Source organism: Leucoraja erinacea, chromosome 10 (genome assembly GCF_028641065.1).
Source record: "Leucoraja erinacea ecotype New England chromosome 10, Leri_hhj_1, whole genome shotgun sequence".
NCBI lineage: Eukaryota > Metazoa > Chordata > Chondrichthyes > Rajiformes > Rajidae > Leucoraja > Leucoraja erinaceus.
Window position 1 is genome coordinate 45472388 of NC_073386.1, and position 12604 is coordinate 45484991.

Below are 12604 nucleotides of genomic sequence, written 5' to 3' on the forward strand. Positions count from 1 at the left end.
CCTAAGCCACCATTCTCAGGTTGCTGCTGCTTCTCAGATTAAGGCATATTAAACTTCATCAAGCAAATAAAAATAGGGGAGGGTAAAGTTCAATATCATATAACAGCAGAATATAAAATAAATGCATTGATCTTCCAAGCAGCTGACTTCAATTATAATATATGTAACTTTTTGCAAAATATTTAATGTTGCTGTTTTAATTCTATCAGCTAAATTGAGTTACTGGTTAATTCAACACTTTGAATTTTAAAAATCAGAGATAGAATCTACATTCAAACGATGGTCTTATGTAACCCCTGAATTTATTTACACTCTCTTTTTTAATTATTTCTAAGCAGTGAACGATTAAACTCTGATAGGTAATTTGTTGCAAGAATTGACAGCAGCAACAGTTTCTATATTTAGGTTTGATGTTTCCTCAGCAACAGTTCTAAGAATAAATCCAACCTGGAATAAATATGTTGTGGAACTCTCTCATTGGTTGGCAGCTTCCAAGTACGTGAGACAGATTTTGTAATTAACCTGTTAACACATTTATCAATCTTCCTATCCAGCTAGTAGGGAGTGTGTAAGAGGGAATACTCTGCAGAAGAGAGACTTCTTTTTTCATCTGTTAGTCCCTTTCATATTGTAGATTTTTATCTATCTTGTCGTTTTCTTGTTCCATCTGAAATCATTGACTTAAACTGAAATATGATTTTGTTTTGCCCCCTCCTCAGGTACTTTCCACTGCAACCAAAGGAGATGTAACACCTGCCACTACATCTCATCCTTCACTTCAATCCAGGGGCCCCTGCAACATTATTTCAATGTGAGACAGAGCTTCACGTTCACCTCTTCAAACCTAGCCTGCTGCATTCGATGTTCCCGATGTGGTCTCATTTACATCGGCGAGATCAAGTTTAGCCGAGATGACCTTTTCATCAAACACTTGCGTTCTGTCGACCAAGGCCTGCTGGATCTCATGGTTGCTTATTATTTTAACTCCCCTTCCTATCCTCATGCCGACCTTTCTGTCCTTGGCCTCCTCCATTACAAATGAAGTCACATGCAAACTGGAGGAACAACACCTCATATTCTGCTTGGGTAGTTTATAACACATTGATATGAATATTGAATTTCCTAATTGTAACCCCCACCACCACCACCCCATCTCTCTTTCCTGTACATCCCCCTCCACCATCCCAGTGCACACCCATTTCTCCCACTAACCTGTCTCTTGGCCCCTTGTTCCTTTCACTTCCTGCGTACACTAATATCCTGTCCTCGAGTCTCACCTTTCCCTCTACCCTGCCCACCACTCTCCTTTCACTCATATGCCTCCCTCCAGCTTTACATTCCACTCCTCCTCTTCTTTCCTTATCTGACACCCTTTTGACTCGTTTTCATCTTGAGACTTTGTCACTTACTCCACCCTCTGCCAATCAACCCCCTTTCACCTGTATCCACCTACCTCTGGCAGGACTTTGACTCCTCCCAAATTAAGGGGGCACTGAGTCCAATTGTACCCCTCTCCTATCATAGATCAACAAAATCAAAAACAACAAACTGCAATCAGATTGAGAAACTTTCAGAGTACAACTCAGCCCTATATTGAAGCCCGAGGTGTGTCTGTCGATTACGCCACAAGACAGTTTTGAGAACGTGATGTGTAAAAAGCATTAAGTTTGTGAAGCGGATTAAAAATACAATTTGCTTTTTATTTGTCTCCAGAATGCTATGTTACAATATAACTGAAAATTATATCTCAGGATAACCTTTCCTCTCTAAATAGGCATTTAAGAATCACATGCTCAGCTGACACTTGAGTTTACCACCCTGATTTTCCCCAGCTTGGCTATTTAGTCAGATCAATATTCCAGCACGAGTCCAACTGATAATGAACATTATTCACCTTTGGCATTTTAATTTTTCATATGTTTACAACATTCACTGGTGGTTTTGATGAGTAGGAAACATTTTAACAGGGAATATTTAAATAACCGTGTATCACAATATAAAACTACAATTTTAGATAGAATCCTTTAATTTATTATCGCAGACTTTTTATTTGGCTGCACATGCAACACCCAGTGGCCCGTTCAAAGAAGAATATGCGACTTGAGACCCTTTGCCTCGTTGTCTACCTAGGCACATTTAAAATAGCTGGTAATGGTATCATACTGCTCATGTAACCTAAATACCTCTCAGTTCTTAATGAGGAAAGGTATGGACACTGAGCAGGAGAAAATAAAATGTAGACTGGGGAATGGTGAAATAAGATTAAAGGCTAGTTAGTGAAATGTACGTAGAAGACTTCTGAAGACAATTTCAGTAAGATATACTAGTTTCCTGCTGCCGAGCCTATCATGAACTGACCACATCCATTTTTCTTCTCAAAAGATGCATGGAGATTATTTGCACGATATTCATTGCAGTCACTATGAAATGCACGGATAGCATCCAGATTAGCTCTTCCTCGGCTAACCCTGGTAATAAGTGTGGGAAACTGACAGTCTCTGAGATGTACAAAAGATAGACACAAAAAGCAGGAGTAACTCAGCGGCACAGGCAGCATCTCTGGAGAGAAGGAATGGGTGATGTTTTGGGTCGAGATACTCAGTAGTTCTGTAGTGATGAACATTGTTACACTAACTTCTTGTATCACCGGGTAACATATTAATGAAGAGAGTGTAGGGTTGAATGTAGGGTTAATGCCCTTCACCTCAAGCACTGAATTGAAGATGGAAGTACCTGTAGTAGTTTAAGGCAAATGGGATAAGAAATTAGTGCATTTCCTTTAAGTAGGATGATTAGAAGCCCAAATAACAAATGAGATTGTATGAAGAACAGCACGCCCACACCGTCAACTCAACCAACCTCAGCATTGACGGGTTGTCAGGGTCACAGAAACTGGTCTACAGCCCATCAGCTTTGTGCCAGACAATGAAGCACCCATCTAAATGAATCCCATTTCCCAGCAATCAGTCTGTGCCTTCTAAATCAAAGTATTTTCCAGTGCTCATCTACAGGTAAATACTCCTTGAATGTTGTCAGAATCACTGTATCCATCGCCCTCCGAGGCAGCGAGTTCCAAGTTTCAACCACTCTCTGGGTGAAAAAAAAACCCTCCTTCAAATCCCCTTTAAATCTCCTGCCCATTACATTAAACCTATGTTCTTTGGTCATAGATGCTCACTATCTACCCACTGTGCTCTGCATAATTCTACGTACCTCAATCAGGTCATTACTCCAAGGAAAGCAAGCCTAGCCTATCGCTTGCGTAGTTTACACCCCAACGGTATGAACATTGACTTCTCTAATTTTAGACAGCCCTTGCTTTCTCCATCCTTCCCCTCACACTTCCCAATTCTCCTACGTCCTACTGTCTCCGCCCCACTTTCTATTTCCCCCCCCCCCCCCCCCCCCCGTCATCAGTTTGAAGAAGGGTCTCGACCCGAAACGTCACCCATTCCTTCTCTCCATAGATGCTGCCTCACTCGCTGAGTTTCTACAGCATTTTGTGTCTACCTAGCCTATCCAATCTCTCCTCATGACTGTAATGGTCTATCCAGGACAATATCTGAGTGTATATTATTTATACTTTCTCCAGGTGCAATCAGACTCCTCTATGACACTGCACACTGTGCTGCAACAGTAGCATAGTCCTGTTTAATATAGTACATCAAAACTGCACACAGTACTTCATCTGTAGCTGATTCCTGCTTTATACAGTTGTACTGTGACCTCTCTTATATTCTATACCCTGGCTAATGAAAGCAAGTATTCCTTGTACGTTATTCACTTGCATTGTTACCTCTGGGATCTTGGACGTGTACACCCATTCTATAAGTCTTCCTAGGGTCTGGCCATTGTGTATATTCTAACCTAACAGGTCTTTGGAAAAATGTGGGACCATGATATGAATATATATGAATTTAGCTTTACATTTACTCATACGGTGTCAGTGGTTGCATATCCAGAACAAATTTAATGTAAAGTTGTTATGATGTGAGCATTTCATTAATGCAATAGTTTGAGCTTCTAGCTCACAGCTCCAGACATTCGAGTTCGATCTTGACTTCAGGCGCTACTTGGAGTGGAGTATACACATTCTCCCTGTGTATGAGTGAATTTATTTTCACCCCTATTGGTTAATTGGCTAGTGCTGATGCAATCATAAATGAATCCCATCAGCACCTCTATTTCCTTAGAAAATTGAGGAGATTTGGTATGTCAATCAATACTCTCGTTAATTTCTACAGTTAGAAATACGATAGAGAGCATATTGACTGGTTGCATCACGGCCTGGCCAGCATCTCAAATGCCCAGGATTAAAGGAGATTACAGGAAGGGCTGAACTCTGCCCTATCCATCACAGGTACTGACCTCCACACAAGGAAAAGGATCTACTGTATAAGAGAGTGTTTCATAAAGGCAGCCAGCATCATCAGGGACCCATACATCTCAGGCAACGCACTCATTTTACTCCTGCCATCAGGAAGAAGGTGTAGACGTCTGAAAACTGTAATGTCCAGGTTCAGGAACAGCTTCTTCCCAACAACCATGAGACTATTGAATACTACGAGCTCCAATGAAACTCTGAACTATGAACTGCTTGTGTTGCTCCAGGGACTTTGGACGTTGTTTTGTTTTTGCACTATATTTTTTAAATTATTGAACTTATTTTTTGTTGTTTATTATATTTATTGAGCGCTCTGTTTACACATATGTGATGCTGCAGCTGCAATTAAGAGTTTAATTGTTCTGTTTCAGGACATATTGTAAGGCAATAAAATACTTGACTCTTGAAAGTAAGTTGCAGGGAAATGGAAAAATAGGCCAATGGGATTGCTTCCCTAAGAGCCAGTGTAGATACATAAAAATAGATAAATCCCTGGGACCTGCTCAGGCATATCCTACGGAATTGTGGGAAGCTAGGGATGAAATGACAGGGTACCCAACAGAGATATTCCTTCCACATTTATGGGTGGGGTCCTGGAAAACTGGAGGGCCTCTACTAATTATGTTTCTCCTTAATAACGGTTGCTTGGAAAACCCTGGGAACTACAGACCAATCAGCCTAACATCAATGGTGAGTAATTTATTGGAGGGGATTCTGAGAGATAGGATCTACATACATTTGGAAAGTCAGTACTGATTAGGGATAATCAGCATGGCTTTGTGCCTAGGAAACCATGTCTCATTAATTTTATGAAGAGTTGACCATGAAGATTAATGAGGGCAGTGCAGTAGACATTGTCTACATGGACTTTAGCAAGGCCTTTAACATCGTAAAGCTTGTGAGGTTAGGTGATATGGGATCAAGGGTGGACGAGCCAACATTGGCTAGAATGTGGGACACAGTGAATGGTGGTAAAGGGTTATTTTTCAGACTGGAGGCCTGTAATGAGTGATGTGCCCCAGTGCACCAACACATTGTTCTCTATTTGTATCAAAAAATGCTGGTGGCATGCTTGTTCCTTGCAGATGATACTAAAATTTGTTGGATGGTCAACAATGAAGAAGGTTATCTAAGATTACACCAGGATCTTGATCAACTGGGCCAATGGGATGAGGAATGCCAGATGGATTTTTTTTTAATGTGAGGGGTTGCACTTTGGGAACAGAAGTCAGGGCAGGACATACACAGCAATTGGTAGGGTGCTGGGGAGTGTCGTAGAACAGAGACCTTTGGGTGCAGGCACCTGTTCCATGAATGTGGCCACACTGGTGGACAGGTGTTTACCATGCTTGACACCATTGGTCAGGGTACTGAGTACAGGAATTGGGACAATATGGTACAGCCGGTAAAACTTTGGTAAGACCGCATTTGGAGTATTCTGTACAGTTCGTGCTGTCCTGTTGTAGGAAATATATCATTAAATTGGAAAGAGTGCAAAAACGTTAAGGTGAATATCCCACAGTTTTTCCCAGAGTCGAGGAGCATAAACTTATGTTTAGGGTAAGAGAGGAAAGGTTTAAAAGGGACCTGTAGAGCAACCTTCTCTCAAAGAGGATGGTGCGTGTATGAAATGAACTGCAAGAGGACACAGTAGCAGTAGGTACAATTCCAACATTTAGAGGACACTTGGACAGGCACGTGGAATGGGAATGTTTGGAGGAATATAGAGCCAGGCAGGGGAAAAGGGGAGAAGCTTGGTTAGGCAGCTTGGTTGGAATGGGCAATTTGAAACATGGAAACACAGTAAATAGGTGCAGGAGTAGGCCATTCGGCCCACTCGAGCCAGCACCGCCATTCAATACCCCGCTCCTGCTTTCTCCCCATGTCCCTTGATTTCATTAGCCCTAAGAGCTATATCTAACTCTCTCTTGAAAACATCCAGTGAATTGGCCTCCACTGCCTTCTGAGGCAGAGAATTCCACAGATTCACAACTCTCTGGGTGAAAACGTTTTTCCTCATCTCAGTCCTAAATGGCCGACCCTTTATTCTTACACTGTGACCCCTGGTTCTGGACCACCAACACTGGGAACATTTCCCTGCAATTTGTCCAATCCCTTAAGAATTTTATATGTTTCTTTAAGATCTCCTCTCATCCTTCTAAATTCCAGTGAATATAAGCCTAGTCGATTCATTCCGTCATCATTTGGGTTGAAGGGCCTATTTCTGTCATGCATAGCTGTATGACTTATGGATCTGATAGGCTGAATGCCCTCCTTCTAAGTTGTTCAAAGATAAACCAAGGTGAGGATATATTAAACTGCTTTCATTGCTTCCTTTATTCACAAGCACTCACAAGGCAGGCAGAACCTTGGTTTAACTCCTCATCAAAATATTACACTAGTGTGTCAGCCTAAATTATTTTCTCATCAAATATAAGGCAAATAAAGCTCAAACATATGCTGATCGAACTAAGCCTTCATCCAAATTGCATGACCAAACATCACATGTGTTCACATCCATCCTATAACTCATTCATGTTCCCTTGGAAATAATGGTGGTGAAGATAGTCAAGATGTCTGATTTATACCCCATAAAAATGCACCATTTGATTTCACAGCATTCATGAGGCCCAATTAAAAGAAATAAATTGCAATGGATTTTACTTTTATTGGAACTAATTCTAACAACATTTGAATCATTGGCTTGCAACACCAAAATATAAAACAACAAATTAAAACAATATATCAAAAGCTGTTTTGATACGTTTATGCCTCCTTTTAACATGACTGCCAATTTATGAGACAATATGTATGTTGTGGCTTTCTCCTGTTGAATGTACTAGCAACACGCCGTCCTTTTACCAACATAAAATATCTTAGGCCAGTTGTTAAGTCTTTCACTGTTGAATGTGCTAGCAATCGATTCATAACCCATAAAATGTGGATAAAACCTATTGTGTACCATGAGTGACATTGATAGGGTAGACATTCAGAACCTTTTTCAAGAGTGGATATGTCAAAGACTAGAGGGTGTAGCTATAACATCAGAAATGCAAAGTTTAAAGGAAATGTGCTGGGTAGGTATTTGTTTACAGAGTGTTGAATGCCAAGGGTAGTGGTTGAAATAGATATAATAGTGACATATAACAGGCTTTTAGAGTATTGTGTTCAGGCACATGGATATGCAGGGAATGGAGGGATATGTATCACGCAAGCAGCAGCGATTAGTTTAACTTGGTATCGTGTTTGACACAGAAATTGTGGGCCAAAGAGCCTATTCCAGTACTGTACTCTTCTATGTTCTACGTAGCAACTGTAATAATTTGTATTTATTCTCTCAAAATAGTGTGTTTGGATTTTGTTGGTCCTGGTCTAATGAAGCCTGTATGCAAGGAGACAGGAGATTTTAGTTTACATGAGAGTACAGGTGTTGGTTTCTGACTCAAAATCATAGTCGTATTTAACGAATAGACAATAATATATCAAGCTGCTCTTTTACTTTGTACCTGCTTTAATTAGGCAGCCGCTGCTGGCAAAGTGAAAATTGTATCTGGCCAAGTGTGAGAAAGAGATTCTCAAGAGGGACTCCATGACAGGAGGAAATGAAACCAAAACAGTGTTCTACACTTTTGAGGGTAAAAAATGTAAATGCTTTACAGGTCCTCTTCCTCAGAAGCTTCAGCCTACTCATGGATATTAACATGTTGACAGCATTGGATTGAAAATATTGCTCCCTGATTTGAATACGCTAATTATGATCCAGTTGGTGTTAGGTGGGCAATTTTACAATACACTAAAGAGACTTATTAATATCAATCATGATGAGATCTAAGTAGCCCTAGAAAATAATTAGTCCTGCTCATTTTATAATGTCTCCAAAATGTTCACAGCCTGCATGGAATTTGATACAATTGGCATTAATTCTTACTCAACCTAGGGATTACATGTCTGCCCACTTCAACACCACTGGGAATTGCAGGAATGCACATGAAACATGACGTTAATTAGCCGGCTGTTAGCTGATTGTATCGCAGGCAGGAAACCAATAAGCTGACAAATCCACCAGCAGACCACCACTGAAAGTGGACAAATAGCCAAACTCAACATAAAAATGGATTCCAGGTTGAATATTTACGAGAATTAGTAAGTTTGTAGATAGCACTAATGTGGGTGGCATTGTAGACAGCAAAGAAGGTTATCAAAAATTATAGCAGGATCTTGATCAGCTGGGCACGTGAGTAGAGTATTTATTGGTTGATAGAGTTTATGCATGTAAGTGCAAGATGTTGCATATTGGGAAGTCAAACCAGGGTTGGACCTTCACAGTGATCCTGGAGAAAGTTATAGTGTAGAGGGATCTAGGTTCATAGTTCCCGGAAATTTTCATCACAGGTAGACAGGGTGGTCATCAGACAGGATATTGAGTATGGAAGTTGGGATGTTATGTTATAGTTGTACAAGACATTGGTGAAGCTAGAGCATTGTGTTCAATTTTGGTCACCTGCTGTAGGAAGGATGTTGTTAATCTGGAAAGAATGGAGTGAAGATTTACAAGGATGTTGCCAGGAGTTGAGGGCCTGAGCTATAGGGAGAGGTTGGGCAGGCTGTGACTTTATTCCTTGGAGCTCAGGTGTTTGTGGGGTGGTCTTATTGATGTGTTTAAAGTCATGATGGGAATAGATAGGTTGAATGCACAGAATTCTTTACCCAGAGATGGGGAATCAAGTACCCAAGGACATAGGTTTAAGGTGAGAGGGAAAGATTTAATAGGAAGCTGAGGGGGTAATCTTTTCACAGAAGGTGGTGGATATACAGGTGGGCTGCCAGAGGAAATAGTTGAGACAGATAATATAACAACATTCAAATAATATTTGGACGGGTACATGGATAGGAAAGGTCTAGTGGGAATATGGACCAAATGTGGACAGGTGGTGTTTATGAATGATCCACACGCAACAGGAACATTCAAACGGCCAGCTGCTCGCATCTAGCTCCGCTGGCTTGTGAGAGAGCGAGAGCGAGTTAGCTGACCTTGTGTAGTACCGTAATACCATGTAAAGGGTGGCATGCACATATGTGTAGTGGAGATTATAAATGGCATGCATTAATAAGGGTTAATCTACAGGTGGGATATCTACCTGTTCATTGCCAGTTTCTTTAGTGCAGCATTAAAATCAACCACAGATATTCTCTAGTTGGCATTTACATTATCAAATCTAGTCGCCAAGATGAGCTGATATGTCAGTTTTTTGTCCCATTTTAAAACTGAGCTATTCTTAAAATGTAGACAAAAGTGCTGGAGAAACTCAGTGGGTGAATAGGCAACGTTTCTGCCCGAAACGTTGTCTATTTCCTTCGCTCCATAGATGCTGCTGCACCCACTGAGTTTCTCCAGCACTTTTGTCTACCTTCAATTTTCCAGCATCTGCAGTTCCTTCTTAAACAATATTCTTAAAATGTGCTGATAACTGAAATACAGCAAGATAACAAATACCACCAGACTCCAAAGACGTACAGATATGTAGGTAATTTGGCTTGATAAATGTAAAAATTGTTCCTCGTGGGTGTATGTTAGTGTTAATGTGTGGGGATCGCTGGTCGGCGCGGATCCGTGGGCCAAAGGGCCTATTTCCGTGCATACTGTATCTCCAAACTAAACTAAACTAAACATTGATATCTCTTTGGAATCCTATCAGATTCAGATATCCAGGCAACAAGGCTCTCCTTTGGTTTATGGCCCAGAGTATGTTTAAATTTAATTTAAACCTTGCATTGATTCCTGGTTGTTTTGTGCAGTCATTTAACCTGACTCTCATAAGGATACTGCAGATGACTGAGATAATCTTCTATATTACTAAAAGTCTGATCTTGACCGCTTTTGGCCCACTGTGCTGCGATTTCCGAGAGAATGCCTCCACCTACGGCCGTCATTTTTGGCCACCTCGATCAGAGCCCACGTCTGCCTTCCTGGACCAGAGTATTTTTCCCATCGATGAAAAATCCGAGAGAAATTAATGTTTTTTTAAAAATCACCATTCTCTCTGCTGCCTCTGCTCGAGGGAGGGGGAGGGACCATAAAACCAGGAAGTGGTGTGCCTCAATCAGTCTCTGCAAGCTGGAGGGCATTCTGAGCTCTGAATGACACTGAACAAATGTCTACACAACTGTGAGTAAGTGCCCTTAATGTGGTTTGAAAATGAAAATATGGTTAGTTTGAAGTAAAAAAGCACTGCCTGCAAATGGTTGTTTGGGGGGTTTGGGTTGAAGTAAAAAGGCACTCTCTCTCTCTCTCCCCCCTCCTCTCTCTCCCCACCTCACTCTCTCCACATCCCTCTCTCTTTCTCTCTCTCTCCCCCCTTGTCTCTCTCTCTTCCTCTCTCTCTCCCCTCCTCTCTCTCCCCACCTCTCTCTCCCTCTCTCTCTCTCTCTCTCTCTCTCTCCCTCCCTCCCCCTCTCTCTCCCTCTCTCCCTCTCTCTCTCTCTCTCTCCTCTCTCTCTCTCTCCTCTCTCTCTCTCCCCCTCCCCTTCCCCCCCCTCTCCCCCCCTCTCCTCTTCCCCCCCCTCTCTCCCCCCCTCTCCTCTTCCACTTTCCCCCCTCTCCTCTCTCCCCCCCCTCTCCTACATCGCCCCCTCCCCCTCTCTCTCTCTCTCCTCCCCTCTTTTTCTCCCCCCCAAACACTCCTCCCCCCCATCCCCTCCCCCACCGTCCCTCTCCTAAACCCCCCTCCCCTCCACACACCCCCACCCCTTCCCTCCACCCTCCCTCCCTCTCCCTGCTCCCCAGCTCTCCTCCTCCCCTTACCTCACCCCCCCCACTCTCAGCACACCCCCTCTCTCCCCCCATCTCCCCCCTCTCCCCCCCTCTCTCCTCCCCCTCTCCTCCTCCCCATCTCACCCTCTATCCCCCCTCTATTCCCCTCCTGCTTGAGGGGGGGAAGGGACTCCCTCCCCCCCCCTCTCTCCCCCCTCTCTCCCTCCTCTCTCCCCCCTCTCTCTCCCCCCTCTCTCTCCCCCCTCCTCTCCCCCCCTCCCCCTCCCCCCCACCCATCCCCCTCCCCACACCCCCTACCCTCTTCCCTCCACCCTCCACCCTCCCCCCCCCCCTCCTCCCTGCCCCCCACCTCTCCCCCCCCTCACCTCTCTCTCCCCCCCTCACTCTCACCTTCCCTCTCTCCTCCCCTCTCCACCCTCCTCCCCCCCCTTCCTCCCCTCTCCCCTCACCCCCACCCTCCCTCTTCTCCTCCTCTCCAGCCCCCCTCTCCATCTTGCCCCTCTTTCTGTGTCTCTGTCTCTCTCTCTCTCTGCCCCTTCTCTCTCGGCCCTCACTCTCTACCCCCCCCCCCCCCCCCTCTAGATGTGACTGCAAGTTGGGGGCTATGCGTTAGTAGATAGGGTGGTTATGGGGTAAAAGGAGCAAATTAATAATATTAATATAATACCAAGGGGGGTAATTAGCGTGAGTGCGGGGGGGGGGGGATCGTGTGTGTGACACTGCATGCCGCCTCCCCCCCCACAACCGCACGTTGGGGGAACAGGACCCAACGGGTCTGCACTTGGTCTAGTACACTATATATTCTGGCAACTATATTCAAACTGTGGGGCTGAAATTGAGGTGTGCTTAGGGATAATTCCAATCCAGATTTATTCTCGTATCTGCATTGTTATCATGGCATGACACTAGTACCCCTTCCAGTATTAATAAGCCATTGATAACAAAGGTTAAATCATGTTCTTTCAACTTTCTTCTCAACTTTCCCGTACTATCTTAGTTTGATGTGCTTCACATATTTCTCCAATATCCTCACACACTATTTGGCGATTACATTGCATATTAATAAGGGGTAGCGTGCCCCTGATATATGGGGTGGTGTCTTCTGCCTTTTTTTGTGGTTGAGATAAAAAATAATAATAAAAAGAGCATGAATATTGACATTTGAACCTTCCTTGTACTGCTTATTCATTTTCCAATAGATTAGGTTAGAAATATTGTATTTTGCCATCTTGCAGAGAATATATTCTCAATACATTGACCAAACAAAGTGGGAAAGTCTCCTACCCTTTTGTAGATGTCCTCGTTGCTGTCATCATATTTCTGCTGTATTCTCTCCTCCAGGAAATAGATCCGGAGCTTGAGGCTGAAATTTTCTTTTTTCAAGTCATTTAGATGCTGGGAAAGAGTACGGTAACCGTTAGACATGGCAGGTGATAGAGTGGGGGGCA

At 43.2% G+C, this 12604-nt stretch overlaps 1 protein-coding gene across 1 annotated transcript in view; it reads right to left on the reverse strand.

Moving 5' to 3' along the window:
• The window catches only part of pde4dip (phosphodiesterase 4D interacting protein), a 364533-nt gene that overhangs the window by 185324 nt on the left and 166605 nt on the right, over positions 1 to 12604 (reverse strand). Inside the window, 1 exon segment of the mRNA XM_055642108.1 lies at positions 12441 to 12551. Coding sequence (XP_055498083.1) covers positions 12441 to 12551 — 111 coding nt within the window.